This window comes from Narcine bancroftii, chromosome 8, assembly GCF_036971445.1.
Source record: "Narcine bancroftii isolate sNarBan1 chromosome 8, sNarBan1.hap1, whole genome shotgun sequence".
NCBI classification, from domain to species: domain Eukaryota; kingdom Metazoa; phylum Chordata; class Chondrichthyes; order Torpediniformes; family Narcinidae; genus Narcine; species Narcine bancroftii.
Window position 1 is genome coordinate 34,730,454 of NC_091476.1, and position 18,799 is coordinate 34,749,252.

General features: G+C 37.6%; 1 protein-coding gene across 12 annotated transcripts in view; it reads left to right on the forward strand.

Moving 5' to 3' along the window:
- diaph2 (diaphanous-related formin 2) overlaps positions 1-18,799 on the forward strand; it is a 569,879-nt gene that overhangs the window by 296,532 nt on the left and 254,548 nt on the right. For all 12 annotated transcript variants that reach the window (XR_011343050.1, XR_011343048.1, XR_011343047.1 and 9 more), the window contains one exon: positions 2,599-2,838. Coding sequence is in view for 3 of the 12 variants with exons in the window: in XM_069893430.1 (XP_069749531.1) it covers positions 2,599-2,838 (240 nt within the window). In the remaining 9 variants the exon portion in view is untranslated. The remainder of the gene's footprint in view (positions 1-2,598; positions 2,839-18,799) is intronic.

Below are 18,799 nucleotides of genomic sequence, written 5' to 3' on the forward strand. Positions count from 1 at the left end.
CACGACATTACATAGCACATCAAGCAATGCAGCATGAACTGCCCTGCCTTTTGTAAACAGCTTTTCTGCACTCAACATCCACGTATTACATTTCCCATGCACATGGTTTTCGAATGGTTTGTTCAAGCAGACATCGCGAGGTTGCAGTAGAGATGTCAAACCACCTGGGATAACCGCCATGTAAGTATTATGTAGTACTAATCTACTTTTAGTGTTCTCAATTAAGTGGCTACGAAACATATCCCAGACCAGCAAGCTCCGTTCTTTGTGTAAACTGCTTCGCTGCCTGTTCCACACATTGTCTATCCATAGTTTTACACCATTTTCATCTATCCATCCTTTTTCATGAAAACGTACAGAAATACCTGCAGGGAATTTTATTTCAGGTTAAACTTTGCATTTGAAGATTACCATGGGTCTTAATTTCATCCCGTTGGCCATGCAAAATAACACCACGGTCGTAATACCAGATTTTTCCTGTTCACGAAACAATTGCAGCAGCCTACTGTAGCCTCATAATCTTTACTGAGGTCTGGGTGCGACTGCGCATTGCAGTACAAGTGTTCTTATTTTATTTCTCTTCTCTCCCACCTTTTTCCACCCTCTCTTTCCCCTTCTCTCTATCCCCCCTCTCTCAATCCCCCTCTCTCAATCCCCCTCTCTCAATCCCCCTCTCTCTATCCCCCCTCTCTCTATCCCCCCTCTCTATCCCCCTCCCTCTATCCCCCCCTCTCTATTCCCCTCTTATCCCCCTCTCTCTATCCTCCCTCTCTCTATCCCCCTCTCATCCCCTCTCTCTATCCCCCCTCTCTCTATCCCCCCTCTCACTATCCCCCCTCTCACTATCCCCCCTCTCACTATCCCCCCTCTCACTATCCCCCCTCTCACTATCCCCCCTCTCACTATCCCCCCTCTCTCTATCTACCCTCGCTCTTCCCAGCCCCCTCCCACCCCCTCTCTCTTTTCCTTATTGCCAGCTTTCTCTCTCATTCACACAGAATCTGATTCTGATACTATCTCAGGTTATATATAATGACCCATACCTTTAGTTGCTCTCTACGATCCATATTTGTTACTTTTATAAGAATTCAGGCACAGAATAAAAATAAAAATATATTTGGAGAAGCAACTCCAGGACTTTGTTGTGCAAACATTGCATGAAGTCATGTTAATCACATCTTACACTAGCATGCATTTCCGACAAATATATATGTTTTGCGACTGCATTAAATTTTAGTAAAACCAGTATTTGTTACATTAGCATTTTGTCAAAGTACAATTTAGTTTTTACAAATGTGGCACAGATTAAAAATAAACCAACAGATATAAAAATGAAAAGAAAAAAATATATATAACTGGGTTCCCTTCTCAATGTGAAATGCAGATGCAAATCAGCTGTGGCTTGGTTACTTCTAATGACAGAGTTGATTGTGGTGAGTCCTGCAGTAAGCCCAGTTCATTGATATTTTGGAGATATTAAAATTCAGCTTCACTGAGCAGTGTTATTTCTGTCAGTAAATGCTCAAGTAAAAGCCATAGGAACTCAAATGCATGTTTCAATCCATTTAATTATCTGCTAACCATGCAAAAATGACCAAGTCTTGGAATAAAATTTAAATTCTCATTTAATAATTTGAAAATATAATCTCTTGATAAAATTCAAAAGGGAAAATGTCTTTATTTTTCATTCCTGTTACTGGAAAAATACAGTATCAATATGGGGTCTTATTCCACAGGTACAGCAGGAATTTTTTTTTTTCAATTGAGCTATTTTTTGCATCTCTCTTGGTACATTATATACCAGGTAGGATAATTACAGTTTTCGACATCACTGTCTAAAGATTGTCACCAAATAAATCACATCTGGCAGGTTGTAGGTTAATGGTCAGCACAGGCTCGTGGGCTGTAAGAGGCTGTTACCATACTGCCTATATAAATTTAAATAAAATCCTGAGTGCAATACCAAGAGTTCTGCAAACAGGTTACATCTAACATTCCATGCAACTTTGCATAGGGCACAATTTGTAGAGTCAAGGTTTGCAATGAAAAGAAGGATCAATAAGCACCAAGCATGGGTAGCATGAGAGCAGCTTATGGGGTTCATTCAGGACCCGGATGGCTGCAGGAAAGTAAATTGCTCAATCCTGTATCTGAGAAATATAGAAAATGTTACAGTGCAGAGATAGCAGAGCAGAATGGTTGAATAGTGTAAGAATATCTGCTGGAAGGTGGCAGAATTTCACCATGCTTTTCCAGAGCCATCTTGCTATTTGTGTGTCAACAAATATTGAACAGTGACTGAGAAACACTTGTTCTTCCTATTATGAAGCCCTCCCCCTCCCACCCCCCAATTGTGCATCCTGTGTTTATCCTTTCTTAAAATTGTATTATTGACCAGGTATTGGCACTGTTCCTAATGAGAACTTGTTCTGCAGAATTAGTGTTCATTTATTTTTATTTGAACATATTTGTGACTGTTGAATGACTGTGGAAAGGTAAAGATTAGATTTTTATGGAGTAAGTTTACATAGATGGGCTGAAGGGCCTGTATTTAATGTTTATGAATCAATCCGCAAATGCTAATTTTTATTTTTGCAGATGAGCACTGTAAAGTTATTACAACCACGATTGAAAAATATTCTCTTCAAACTTCAATTTGAGGAGTATTTAAACAACATCAAGCCTGACATCATGAATGTAACAATTGCTTGTGAGGAATTAAAGAAGAGTGAGAACTTCAGTAAACTCTTGGAATTGGTCCTCCTTATAGGAAACTATATGAATGCAGGGTCCAGAAATGCACAAACATTTGGATTCAACATCAGTTATCTCTGCAAGGTAAGGGTTCCTCATCTGAAAGTTGCCTGAAAAATCACCGCATTTGTGAATGATTTAACTGTGTGCATTCAAACATCCCCTTAGTGGTTGATTAAATAGATTGCTTAGAGTGCTGGTTTCAAACTGATAATCAAAAACCACATGATCAGTTCGTGATGACTATTTTTCCATATTTCTCTGAGTTAAGTGGCCAGGTTGCACTCAAATTCTTCCCGAATTGACAATGGTACTGAAATAAGTGGAGAATAATGGTTGGGAAAACTGTTACATTGTTGTCCGACTTAAAAATATCAAATTGACGAAACACAGTCCATTTTTTCCACAATTAATGATGAATTAGAAAGCAAGGTAGCATGTTCTGACTTCATATCAGATGCAAAATTGATTGTCCCAAGGCAGAAACATGAAGTAATCATGTTTGCCAAATTTTCCCCATGCAAATTTAAGTTCATTATCATTTGATTGTGCCTGTTCAAACTGACAAAACAGTGTCTCTTCAGACTATGATACCCATACAAAAACACATGGTACACAGTGCATAATGATCATATAAATATTCAAAATACATCCATATAAATATTTGGGATGATTTACATGGTTACAGGATAATCTTCATCAATCTCACAGCCTGCATGTAGAAATTATTTCCCCTCCTGGTGTAGTCCTGATCTTAATGCTCCTGTCCCTCTTTCTTGATAGTAAAGATTCTGTGCGCTAGAAGGAAAGGGTCTTCTATAATTCCATGTTTTCTATTTAACCAATGGCCCCAATAAATTTTGTCTATAGAGGAGGAGACCCCAGTGATCCTCTCAGCTGTTTTAATGATCCTCTGTATATCATTTCCCTCCTCAACCTCCTTTGGAAGGTTCGGCATTGCTGCGCCTTCCTGACGAATGAGGAGGTGTTGTGCATTTAGGATAGGTCATCCTTTACATGCACGCCAATGAAATTTGAACTTGAACTCTCCATGACTGAACCGATGATGTCTAGTGGAGAATGGTTGACCTTCATCCTCTTGAAGTTCACAATGATCTCCTTTGTCTTGTCCATGTTGAGACTCGGGTTATTGTTATGAGCCTTTCAACCTTCTTTCCATTTTAACACAGTGGGGTTTTGATCTGTGAATTTTATCACTCCTGAACAGTGCCTTTTGTATCAAGCTTGTTATTTTCTACCCTTTGTTCTCAAAGCATGGAACATGTACTGCTGGGCTTGAATTTTCCTTTCTTGTTATTGTGGCTTTGTTCATTCAGCCTAGCTTTTAAGTGTTTTTTGGTCTGTTCCTTTTTCCAAATTGACATTTTAGACAAGGATGTGCACTTGTTTGTGGAATAACAGTGTCTGTGCATTTGATTTCAGACCTGATGTACAGGGTAAATCAGTGGGCCTGTCCAAATCACTAGTACACTATTTCCATTACTTTATGATTTTATTGTAAATCATTATCAGTTGTCACACACAGTGGAGCAACCAAATCATCAGCTGTGATTGGAATGGCACAGCAGACCCAACAAGCCAAATAGCCTCTTTTCTGTTCTAAAGTCTTATGGTCTAATGGCTGATTATTATTTGTCTTTGCAAATCTTTGTAAAACATGTTAAGCAGATTAAATCAGACAATATTTGCAAATGATTACACAGGATGTACAGTTCAATTCAACTGAACCACTCCAGGATAATGTGTGTACGTCAACTGAGTCTCAACATATCTTTCCTCATCTAAATCTATTGGTAGAAAGCTCTGTTGCCTTCTCCCTGATAAGCTTGCCTATCACCTCATTGATGAAAAAGAAATGAGAACAAACATGTACTTGTTTTTCAGTTCAGAAGGCTGTTGGGGAGGGGGTAAAAAAGCATGTGGCATCCTTAATTTTATCAAAGCAGGCATGGAGTGCAAAAATAAGAATCTGGTACATGGCAGACTACCATGGACATCTTATTTCAGGAAGAATGAATGGTTAAGCCTTCAAGGTACTGTAGAGACTAATGGCCAGGATGTTGGCAGTGATGCAGATGATCAATTTGTGAGAAGATGTACATCTCTTTAGCAGAGGAAGTTAATGGGAGATTTAATATTCATGTATAAAACCACAAAGTATTTTAATGGAGTAAACAAAATGCTATATCGTGAAGAGTTCCATAAACAAAAGGTACAGTTTTGAGATGATTAAGAAGAGAAGTACATTGTAATTTGCAAGAATGTTGGGGATAAATTTAAAAATGATTATTAAAAAGCATTGAGCAGATATTTAAGAGAAAAATTGGAGAGATCCAGAGAAAAGAAAGGGAATGGGACTAAATCTCAAGCTCGTTCAACAGGTTGGCAAGGCATAGTGGACAACGTGTGCTGTTTCATTCTTATGATGATGTATATTTCCATGGAAAGATAAGTCCCTGAATTTCTTTCTACATTAATTACATATTTTATTCATTCATGTCATGATTAATAGAGTCTGTTTCAGGGCTTCCCACACTTTTTCAGCTCACATAACCCTTTTGGGGGAGCACTTGGAAATTGTGAACTCAAGTTGTCAATTACAGTTTAAAAGACCTGGTATATTCACAAGCATAGTAAGAAAGTTAAAAAAAAAACTTACCATTCTCTACTTTGAAATCATTTATTGCCTCTAATTTACATTTAATGGGATGAATGAAATTGTTTCTTGACCTCGCAGATATTCTTAATTTTGGGTACAATATTAGATAGTTGTATCCTTCTCCCAAGAACAGTATCAAGTCGGTCTCTGTATTTTGTTTTCATTGCTGTATAATACGAATATTGTGCATCCAGTCCCTCTTTATTCCCGGCTGAGGTGAATTCAAGTGACAAATAATTTTCATCATACTTTTGTTTCTTTATAACACTTAATTTTTCGGATAGAGGCAAAATCGAATAACCTCATACTTTCTTCAGATGAAATATCCTGTCTCTTAGTTTCTTTTTCAGTCCATTGATCCATGGTTCTTAATATTGCACATATGAAATATCTTTAAAATATGGCCAGCTTCACGCCAAAAGTAATTGGATTCTCATTGGTTGAAAATGATGTGCAGGCTGACATCTACACTGTTTTTTTAGGGTGGAGTGCACTGTTTGCTGCTGACCCAATTAAAAAATTGAATTAAAGACAGAGGTAATAAGTGATATAAAGGAAAACAGGTAGATCATTATTACTCCCTGTCATTTCTTCTGCCTTTCCATGAAACCCAGTTTGGGAGACCCATGTCTATTTATTGCCCATCCCCACCTGTGCAAAAATTGAGGAGATGGTTTCGAAATCACCACATTGGTGGGTTTGGAAACATGCCAGACCAGGTAAAGACTGCAAATTCCTTCCCTGATCAAGACCAGTGAACCCAAATGGTTTTTAAGCAATCCTGTCATCTCGTGGTTTATGTTGGCTTTATTCATGTTTTTATATACATTTTGTGTTTTTATTTTAAAAAAAACCCATTATTTTAAACTATTTTTAGTATCTCAAAAATGATAGTTTTAAGAACTGGCAATGTCTTAATTTGCGAGTTCCAGTTTTCTAAGGACACAGACCTCTTTAATCATCCGATGCCCTGCTACTGCTGAAAGCATGGTGTCATGGATGTGGATGGAAGCCTGTCAAGTTAAGGTCTTTGCAGCCAGCCTTGGGTGGGTAAAAGGAATATCTTGCTGCTGTTCTTTTATCAAGAATCAGAATAGATTTGGGCACTGACAATTAAAGATCCTGTGTGCATACATTCTACAGTATAGGTATGGGACAATTTATAATTTATCAAATCAACAGATGCAGCTACAAAAAGACTGAGTTAATTTTAATGCAGCAATAAGAATGCTCGGTTAGCAACACTGGAGATTGATCTTTGCATCTTTTCACTCCTTCCTGACTCTTGGAAAGCACTACTCCATCAATTCTGTACCTCTCCTCTTTTCCCAAAACACCATAATTATCTCAAGATTCAATTTATTGTCATAGTAATAAAACATTGTCATATTACATGAAATTTCTTTTTGCCTGTTGCAAGGCAGACAGATTCGCCACCAGCAGGAGTTGCCTAAGCGCCTCTCACAGACTCCCAGTCATGCTTTACTTCCTGTAAAGTACATTATTGCCAAAAATCTTTTGATGTTCCATTCTTTCAGGCAGTGAATATTTTTTGTGTTATAGTCTTGTTTTATTTATAGATAATACAAATGCATTACTGGAAGGCCTGAATTTAAAGTCTAATCAAATTTGCCCTTCAGAAGGTTAAAATTAAACTGCTTGTTTCCCAGTAATATCTTCAACATCCTGTCATAAAGTCAACTGGGGAAATAGTTGGATGCTTGCTTCTTCACGGAGTCAAGTAAAGCAAGACACTTAGAACATAATAGTAAAGCACAAAAACAGGCCCTTTTGCCCACGATGTCTTTGCTGAATTTTCACCACCACCCCATTTTGCTTGTATTCCCTCTGATATTTAACAGTTTTACCTTCTGAGTAATATTCTCAGGAGCATTACTGAATATTATATTTGCTCCAATGCATAATGAGCCAAATGACCTAAAGCTTCTTCAGAAAGATTTTAAGAATATTTTTAAATAAAAGTTTAATTGTTATGTTAACCTTCATACAATGAGAAGGGTTCTTCTGTGAACAGTCTAATGAGTTAATTCTAACATTCATGCAGCCAAATGAAGTGGAACAAAAAGAGCACCATGATAGAATACAAAGTTATGAAAAGAAAATCAGTTGGTGTGAAGCAAGGGTAACATGATTGCATTGTTGTGGGGTTCATTCAAGAGATTGAAAGCTGTGAAGCAGAAACTGTCTTTAAAACTGTTGGTGTTCATTTACAAATTCTTGAACTGCCTTCCAAATGGAAGAAGAGAAAAGAGAGTGTGCCTGTGGTGTAATGGGTCTTTCAAGATGATGACTGCCTCTCTGAGGCAATGGAGATATAGATGGGGGTCCATGGACAAGAGGGAAAGTGGTGTGATGTCCTGAGCTGCAATCATAACCTTTTGCAGCTACTTCCGATCTTAAATAGAACAGATCCCACACCATGCTTTCATGCATCCAGTAAGTATACTTTTGATAGTACACCTGCAGAAGTTGTCAGGGGACAAACCTTAGTGGTCTCAGAAAGTTGAGGTGTTGATGTGATTTCTTGACTGTTGCATCAACATGATTAATCTGAGTAAGGCAATTGGACATGTTTACTCCAAAGAATTTGAAGCTATTGACTCTTTTCACTTCATCCCCATTGATGTACAAGAATGTGCTCTCTGACCCCTCTCTTGAAGTTGACACTAATCTCCTTTGCCTTATTGATGTTGACTGAAAGGTTGTTAGCTTGGCACCACTCTACTAGTTATAATATCTCTGAATTAGTCTGTGTATTGTCTGACTAGTGAAGGGCCAAACTAAGATTTAAGTTTTTATTTATCAGATTGCGCCTGGTAAGGTGAGAAAGGTTCTTCTGCGAGCAGTCCATCTGGTTAACTGACATATTCATGCTGGCAAGTAAAGTAGAACAGATTTTAGAGTTACAATATAAAAACAATGAGTACAAAGCACGGGCAGCATTGTGGGGTACATTCAAGAACCTGATGTTTACAGGAAAAAAAAACTTTTGGTGCATTATTTATACCTCCCTCCTCCCATCAGGAGGAAGGAGGAGAGAGTGTGTCCTCGAGGTAATGGGTAGATTTGCTGCTTTTCCTCGGTAGCGGAAGGAGAGGCAGAGCAGTTTAGGACTCAGTTCCTGAATTCATGCCCTTGGTGACACAATGGCCTTAACTGGTGAAGTGGGTCAAATAAGTTAAAATTAGTGGTGTGAATATATAGGACCATAGAACTTTACAACACAGAAAAAGGTCTCTTCAGCCTTTCTAGTCTGTGCCAAACCATTTTTTTGCCTAGTTCCACTGACCTACACCCAGCCCATAGCCCTCCATACCTCTCCCATCCATGCACCTGTCCAACTTCTGCTGAAGTATTAAAATTGAGCCCACATTCACCACTTCAGCTGGAAGCTTGTTCCACGCTCCCATCATTCTCTGTGTGAAGAAGATCCCCCATACGTTCCTCCCCAAATGTTTTCCCTATCACTCATAGCCCATGTACCTTGGTTTGTATCTCACCTGTCTTCAGTGGAAAAAGCCTATCTACATTTACCTGTCAATCCCCATCCTCATAATTTTAAATATCTCTATTAAATCTCCCCTTATTGTACTATGCTCCAGGGAATAAAGTTTTAACCTTTCCCTGTAACTCATTTCCTTAGTCCAGACAACATCCTAGTAAATATTCTCTGAACTCTTCCTAACTTATTGATATATTTTCTGTAGTTTGGTGATCAAAACTGCAAACAATACTCCAAATTTTGGCTCACCAGTCTCATACAATACCATAACATCCCTACTCCTGTATTCTATACTTTTATTTATGAAGGCTAATATGCCAAACGCTTTCTTTACAACCTTGTTGACATTTATTGTCAGAGTACATACATGACATCACATACAATCCTGAGATTCCTTTTTCGTGTGTGGGCTTGGCAGAATTACCACTAATTGGTAGTGCAAAAATAAACTGTAAACAGTGTAAACATGTAAACCAACAAAGAATTGTAAACAGATAACAAATGTAAATAAACTAAACGTGCAACACTGAGAGAACATAAAGAAAATCAATAAAGTGCACAAGAGTCCTTAAATGAGTCTCTGATTGAGTTTGTTGTTGAGAAGTCTGAGAGTGGAGGGGTAGCAGCTGTTCCTGAACCTGGTGGTGTGAGTCTTGTGGCACCTATACTCTTTCCTACTGGCGGCAGTGAGAACAGAGCATGTGCTGGGTGGTATGGATCTTTGATAATTGCCGCTGCTCTCTGACGGTAATGCTGGTTAGCGCACGTGCAATGAGGAGGAAATGTTCCCTGTAGATATACTCAATAGTGGGGAGGGTTTTTCCTGTGATGTCCTGGGATCTGTCCACTACCATTTGAAGGGCTTTATGCTCAGGGGTATTGGTGTTTCCATACCAGACCATAATGCAGCCGGTCATCGTACTCAATCAGGGACACATTGATGGAGTCTTACTTTGCACATTATTTATCACTGGGTTTTTTTTTCTGTATTGCAGTCAGTTTGTTTACATTTCTTTCTTTATTTACATTTCTCTGTTTTGTATATGTATCTTTTTTTTGATACAGTTTACATTACTGATAAGTAAAAATTCTGCCTGTCACATAGAATAGGGCTCTGAGAAATTGTGAAGTTATGCACTGTATACACTCTGACGATAAATATGAACATTGATTTAAACAAAATTAGCAGTAGTTATCTACCTGTTAAATAATGTTTAAATGTGGAATAAGATAGTAATTTCAAAAGTAATATGTTTAAGATTGGGTGAATTAATTCATTAAATTGAATGCAAGAACCTGGAATCTGTGAAGAGCCCCTGAAGAAAAACTTCGGAAAATCAAGAGTAATTACTGCAGCACCCAGAGGAACACTTATCCCATTGAATACAGCATAGAAATGTTTTTTTTTTTGGCACATAATCAGGGCCAGATTAATATAGTAGGAGAGTAGCAAATGCAATGGGCTCTGTTCAATTTCAAGGGCCCCTGTGTTTATGTACCATGAATTATGAGAAACATTTTTGTTTTCATCTTTGTGCAGTGGCTATCAGATTCCACTGATAATTTGTGTTAATAACCTTGATTAAGGTTAGCTATCTTAGCCAATTATCACCTTTAATTGGGGTTATTAACACAGACTATGGGTATAAATTGCGAAGTGTCAGAAGCTATGAGAAACCACACTGATATTCTGTGTTAATAACCCCAATTAAAGGTGATAAGGGGCACGCGACTCCCAGACTCCGACCCACAACTACAGGTGCGGGAGGTGCGCAGCTCCCAGACCCTGACCTGCAGCCACAGGCACATGGCTCACTCACCCCAAATTCCAGTCACATTTCCTCCTCATTCCACATGCGCTAACCAGCACTTCATACGCAATCGTCACACTCCCCCACATTGCACGTGACCCAGCTGGCATTATTTAGGACTGCGCATGCACGAGCTAGCACAATTTAGGGCCCCTTTAAAAATATATGTTACAGGCTCCGCAATACCTTAATATTGGCACTGCAAATAATGTGTAATCTGGCAATCAAATATCCATATATAACAATCTCATTTCCTCAGACTACTTACTTACCCTATACAAACACAACTTTTAAAGAGTAAGTCTTAAATTCTATGTAAATGGTGAAAAGGCAGGAAAACTTTCAGCTAGCCAAATTAAAAATAATAAATGGCTTATTACTGAGATTCGTTGAGACAATGGTAAGATTACTAATGATCATGTTGAAATAAAAGGCATTTTCTCTCGGTTCTATTCTAAGTTGTACAGCTCTGATTTGATCAAAGACCAAAATTCTCTTAAGTAACTCCTGGTTGGTTTGACCATTCCTTCTGTTTCATCAGAGAAAAAATGAAAGTTGGAACAGCCTATCTCTGAGCAGGAGATTGCAGTAGCTATTAACTCTTTGCAGTCTGGCAATGTCCCTGATCCCAATAGCTTCCCTTTGGAGTTTTATAAATCATTTTCCTGATATCCCATTAGTGGGAAATTGCCAGAAACCTTTTACAAAGCCTCAGTCTCTCTTATTGCTAAAAAGAATAAGGATCCTTTAGATTGTGCCTCCTATCGACCAATTTCTCTCTTAAGTATTGACACTAAAGATTTCAGATTGTAAATTTGAGAATATTGTGGTTTGAGTTAATTCTGAAGATCAAACTGGTTTATTAAGGGATGTTACTTACAATTTAATATTTGTAGGTTATTAGATATCCTTTATTCTCCTATACTTTTGTCCTCTGAATATATTATTTATTTAGATGCCAATAAACCTTTTGATAGAGTAGAATGGGAATATTTATTCAATATATTAGAAAAAATTAAGTTTGGTCCCCAGTATATAAAATGGATTAAAATAATATATTTATCTTCTATATCTTCACTTTTTTACTAATTCAATTAAGTCCAAACCTTTTAATTTATATCGTGGAACTAGGCAGAAATGTCCTCTAAGCCCATTATTATTTAATTTGGCTTTAGAACCTTTAGCCGTGGCTTTTCAGTAATCAGCTGATATCTCACGAATCACAAGAGCAGGATATGTTCATAAGGTGTCGCTTTATGCAGGTGACCTCTTGTTGTATATATCAAATCCTGATCAGTCGATCCCACCCATTTTATCACTTCTTTATCATTTCGGGCAATTTTCAGGATATAAATTGAATTTGCAGAAGGGCAAGCTGTTCTTTTTGGGTTCTTCTTGCTCTCAATATTCCTCTATTCCTTTTAAAATAGCTAAACATTAGTATTACTAAGAAATTCAATAATTTGTTTAAACAAAAATGTCTTACCTTATTAAGTCATATTAAGAAGACCTTGACACAGTGGTCCTGTCTTTCAATGACATTAATTGGATGCGTCAAGATTGATATCCTTCCTAAATTTTTATACATTTTTCAAGATGTACCCATTTTTGTTCCTAAATCCTTGTTTGGTTCATTGGATTCTATCATCTCTTCTTTTATATGGAAAAATATAATGAGGTTCCACAGATAAGGTCATAAGCAAAAATAAAAGCATATACTGAGGTAATTTACATTACCAACAATCCGATTAAGAAAAAAGGAAGGAATCCAGCAGATTTAATTGCCTTAACAGCAGAATGGTTCAGTAGACTGCTTAGAAACTGGAAAATAACATCCTGGACATGAAAATCAAAAACATGACAGAGATAAATGTATTGGAATATGGCTCCCTTTAACAGTGAGCATCAGCGAGAAAATAAGAACAGAATGCTAGAACTTGAACATTTGCAATAGCAAAAAGGCCAACATCAGTCTGGACAAATTATGGAACAGGAGCAAACACCTCTGCATCTCTATAATTTTTCTTCCTTTTTTTTCCTTTTATTCATCAGGATAAAATGAGAAAAAGAATAAAATCATGATAAAGCAACACACTTTTCATTGGAACGTAGACTACTGAGAGGGGACTTGATAGAGGTATTTAAAATGATGAAAGGAATAGATAGACTAGACATAAACAGACTCTTTCCCCTGAGGGCAGGGGAGGTTGGAACAAGAGGCCATGAGTTAAGTGTAAGGGGGCAACACTTTAGGAGAAATATTAGAGGTGGCTTTTTCCACTCAGCGAGTGGTGACAGAATGGAATGATCTTCCGAATGAGATAGTTGCAGCACGGTCCCTTCTGTCATTTCAGAGAAGGTTGGATGTGTACATGGAGGTGAGGGGGGGGTGGGGGGGGATATTGGAGGGTTATTGGCAGAGAGCGGGAGGTTTGAGCTAGTGGAATTGTTCTATTGAACCGGTTTGGACTCGAAAGGCCGACATGGCCTGTTTCCGCTCCATGAATGGTTATATGGTTAACAGCGGCTTGACATTACCTAACTTTAGATTATATTATTTTGCAGCTAATATAAGATACATTGCTTCTTGGATTCATCACAAGAATAATTTAGGTGCATCAAGCTGGATTAATTTAGAAATTAAATCTATCAAAAATATTCTCTTCTTTTGATACATGGAGCACCTTTACCTTTTTTGGCATCCAAATTAACTGAAAACTTTTGTTGTTAGACATACATTGAGAATCTGGTTTCAATTTAGGAAACATTTTGGTTATTTTTTATTGTCCTATTTTAGGTCATTCCCTTTTTTAAAACCTTCGATTCGAGATAGCAGTTATCATCAGTGGTTAAATTTAGGTATCCAATCTGTTTTAGATATTTTTACTGACCAAATTCTTGCTTATTTTGAACAATTATCCAGCAAATTTAAAATACCTAGACATCCATTTTTTTTCCTCACTTAATACAGCTTTTTAAATTATTCAATTTTGAACCTAATATGATAGGGATGATTTATAATTTTCAACCTAATTTTAAAGGGGCGATATCTGGCCTTTATGAATTATTTCTAAATTCTAGGGATAGTTCCATGGACAGAATTTTAAAAATTATCGGAACAAGACTTTCAATAGCATTTTCTGAAACTGCATGGAATTCTATTCTGAAATGAGTGATGAATATCCTTTCTTTCTACTAGATATCGATGATTACAATTTAAGGTCGTGCATCGGTCCCACTATTCCAAAGTTCAATTGGCCAATTTTTATTCTAATCTCTCTTCTAAATGTATTAAATGTATAACTGAAGAAGGTACACTGTACCATATGTTCTGGTTATGTTCTATTCTTTCCAATTTTTGTGAGGGTATTTCATACCTTGTTCTTATTAATTTGACTCCTAATCTTTTTTATTGCTCTCTGGGCCAACAGGTTTAATTTTGACTGCTTCACAATCCCATGTAGTTGCTTCCCTTATCACTTGAAGTGTCATTTTAATGAGATGGAAAGATACTCAATTGTTGTCCAATATGATGACATGTCTGACTTTGGAAAAAAATTAGATGTTCCACGACTGAAATGAATCTTTGTTTTTATGAGTTTCATTTATTAGTTACTTTCAAAATGTATAAGAGTAACTCTTTTGATCCCAGGGTTAACCTTTTTTTATTATTAGTAGTGGACTGTTTATGTAAGCCTCCAAAGGGAGGGGATTGAATTTGAAATTTAGTACAGTGTTTTTCTTTTTATCATTCTTTTTAATGTAACATAGGTCTCAATGCTAATTATATTGCTTTTCAAGATTTATTAATACTTTATTGCTATGTACCAATGGAACATTTATTTGATGAAACCAAAAAAAAAATTGAAAAAGAAAAGGATTCTTTGAGAATCTGATGTCTTTCAATGAAAGCCTGTTCTGAAATTTCACTATCCCTCTTCCTCAATTTACTGATTGATTTGTCCTTCCCTTCATGAATACAAATGAGAAATATAGATGAAAGATCTTGCCCTTGCAACTGCACTTCCTGAGAAGACTGAAATAGCAAGGCTACCAGCCACCATTATGTCAACCTTCTCTAGGACCTCTACGGAGAACATCTTGGCCGGTTGCATCACAGTGTGGTGCGATTGCTCCAGAGAACTGGATTGGAGGTCAATCCACAGGACGATAAGAGTGGAAGGGAAGATCATTAAAGTCTCCCACCACCCCATCCCCCTCAACCACGTGATCTACTGGGATTGTTATCTGAAGAGGATGCGCAAAATCATTTAGGACCCCTTCCACCCTGCAAATGGCATCTTTTGGCTGCTCCTCTCAGGGAAGAAATGGAGGAGTATCAGAACCAGCACCACCAGGCTGAAGAACAGCTTCCCACGGGCAATGAGAATGAAGAACGACCAAGGGAACTGCTCAGACTAAACTTCCGAGACTCTCATTTGTAGAAAGAAATATTTATTTATTTATTTGTTATAGACATAATTCATGTCCTGGATATGTATTATTTGTCTGTATGTGTGTTATATCTGGTTATGTGTCTGCATGTTTTAGCACTGAGGTCTGGAGAATTCTGTTTCATTGGATTGTTCTTGTACAATCAGTTGACAATAAACTTGACTTGAAAGATCAGAATGTTTCTTCCATTCCCAATTGGACCTGTTTTTTTTTTCTCTCTCTCTCTGGTTGCCTCTTTGCCATTATGCCCTTGTAAAAGATGATTTAATATTTTCCTTAACCTGTTTTGCAAGTGATGTTTTGTGCATTTAGCTTTGCCCTCCCAATGCCTTTTTTAAGGATCCCGCTACATTCTCCATACTTCTGAAGACCCTGCTGTAATTTCAGTTCTTTTATACTTGCCATACATTTAATTTTAATCCAACCCTCTTCTTTCCTCGAACTTGATGTGAAATTTCACTCTTGTGGTCTCTCATTCTTTCACTTTTGAGTGACTCCCACATACAGGATGTAGATTCATCCAAAGGTACCAAAGGTAAATTTGTCATTTCCTATTTTATGATATTGAAATCTACTGTCTACTAATTCAGGTCAATTTCTGTACCATTGATGCACCTTGAGTGGTCTTTTGGACCACAATGTCTGCGCTGCCATTTTAACTCATTCCAGCTGTTTGCACATGGCCCCTAAACTCTTATTAGGTTATCTAAGATTACAACAAGAATGAGATGAACTGGGAATGTTGGCCAAGGAATGGCCAATGGGATATAACTTTGATAAGTTCAAGGTTTTGTGTTAAACCAAGGCAGGACCACAGTTGGGCAATCTATTACGAGAGGGCAAAGATTTAAAAAATGAGAGAGGAATGATTTAAATGACACACAAGGGGCACCTTTTTCTCACAGAAGGTAGTGGGCACGTTGAATGAATTATCAGAGAAAGGGGAATAATTGTAACATTCAAGGAGCATTTAAGCAGGTAAATGGCAAGGAAACATTTATGGAGATCTGGGCCAACTGCAGGCATATAGGACTTGCTTAGGATGGCAACTTGATTGGAATCAACAGGATTGGCCAAAGGTTCTGTGCTGTTAAACATTCACTAAATTTTTCTCCCTCTAAAAAAAATAAAATCACTGAATGGTCTATCAAGCCTATGCAGATAGTCCAGGCAAGAAGAGGAAAATGAGGGCCTTTTGCCAGACAAATGGTTGAAATTTGGAGAGAGCAACCATAATAGTGTCTAAAAGCACCAATATTCTGTCCACAATGGCCATTCTGTGCTCTGGTTGCATTCCATTTCAACTCCCATTCCCACCCTGACATGTTTGTCCTGGGCCTTCTCCACTGAGGTGGAAACTGGAGGAATAACACCGAATATCTGCCTAGACAGTTAGCAGTCCAATGGCATGATTTTTATTTAGTTGATGAGTCCCTGGGTCTTCTTCTTCTATACCCTACTCTTCCCCTTCCCTCCTTCCCTCCCTCCCTCTTTTTCATCATTTTTACCCACCCCCAATCCATTTTCATGACCCTTTCTATTTGGTTCCATCCACCTCCACCCCATCTCTTAAATGATTCTTCTGCTGTCTCGCCACCCCCACCCCATCTTCTGTTTCACCTGGCCTATCGTTACACCACCATTCTTACCTTACTCTTCCAGTTTTGACACTGACAGCTTTGGTCTTCGCTCATCTGCCTCTACTGACCAATTTGTTCATTCTCTCTTTGACATTTGCCTCTTCCTGTTATCTTGCAGCTCGACCAGGTTGATCAATCCCACATGGATGTCCCCATTCACCCTTCCAACTCTGTTCTCTTTACACGAGCTTGTCTTCTATATGTCCTCCGTCTCGATAAAAGGTTTAGGTTTGAATTGTCAACCATTCTTTTTCTCCCACTGATGCTGCTTGACCCATTGAGTTCCTCCAGCTGATTGTGTTTAGCTTTTGATTCCAGCTTCTGCAAGTATCTTCAGTACTGTCAATTTTACAAGTCATCACTGTTTATTTCCCTTCATTCCTTGGTCTTCACTTCTTTCTCCATGGTAAATTTGATAGCAATTTATTTTGAATGTAGATTGTGGAGAGGGAGTAGTGCATTTATTATTCATGTCTTTATTTGTCAGCAGTGGACAACACCACAGGTGAGCCCCCCTCCCCCTTTGCAGGTGTCTCCATTCCCAGAAAATTGCCTGTATGTGTAGCCCTAACAACTGAGCATGCATCAAGCAATGCAAGTATTTTTCATCCACACAAATACCGTGAGAGAGAAATTTATTCCATATCTCAATTTTTTTTGGCAGTGGTTTGAGCAAATTGTGAGGGTAAATTTCCATAAGCCAAATGGCCCTCACTCTGCCTGTGCAGGACCAGAAATACAAATTAGTTGTGGCATTTTTAGCCCAAATGTAAGCACTGTCAAGAGATGAAAATGGCATCCATATCGAGCATAATGATACTGTTTAAAGGAACTAAATTATAGTTTCTTGACTGTAATTCCCATGTTTCCATATTAATAAATATTTGGGGATGAACAAACAATTTGAATAACACATTTATGCTAGTTACTTATCTGGATACTTTACTGTCGGCAACAAACTGTTTATAACACCACCTGCAAAATATCAGGTAGATAGATGTATGTCATATGAATTTATGCCACTTGATTATCTACATTTTTGAGCAATTTGAATTTTGTAGCACTCTTTAATAGCTAATTTACAAAATATGATATAACAAATTAATAAAAAAGCTAAATATGTAATGGAAACAATATATGAATGTGGATTATGCTTGTTATATGGTAACCATGGGAATAAGTTCTGAATGATTAAACATAATTCCAAAGATATAGTGATGACAAAGTATAACCCATCATGTCAAATTTCATAACCATCAATAAAGAGGAAATGTATGATCAGGATACATAAGAATATTATCCTTTACGCTGTCAGGCACAGCATTGAAGCATGGGAATAGAAAGCATTGTCTGTAAGTGGAAGGCACTTCTTGAAGGTCAGTGAAATGTCTCATTAAGCAAGGAGACAGGTCAGTACCCCCGAGGATGAGAGAATCAAATCAAAGACTTTGTGGGTTTTGAAGGCTGGCCATGGAGAAGAGCCTGAGCTGGGGAAATTTAACACAATGTGAAAATAAATGCAGCTGAAAGTGTTTTTAAAAATGGACATAACCATTAAAAAATATGAGCAGAGTGAAGTAAAGCAGCCAGGGATTTATAAAGAAATTGATGTTCTGAATGTTCATTCATGGAGATACCAAAATCCTAAGGAGTAATTAACGTTGTATGAGCAGAGGTCATGTCTCATGAGAAAACAATAAAAGAGGCAGAAGAGCATTATCTTGTGAAATTAGGGATACATTTATAAATTACAAATTTCCTGTTCATAGCAATGATCTTCACTCTGCAGAATTAGACACTGGGTGTGAAGGTCAGCAGTTGATGCTTTATTTATTTTTCAGGTTTCATTTTAATGAATGGCAAACACTGCGGTGCATTATGACCTCTTTAACCAGTTCACGGAGATTGACCACCCATCGTTTCTTTTGCAAGCTCT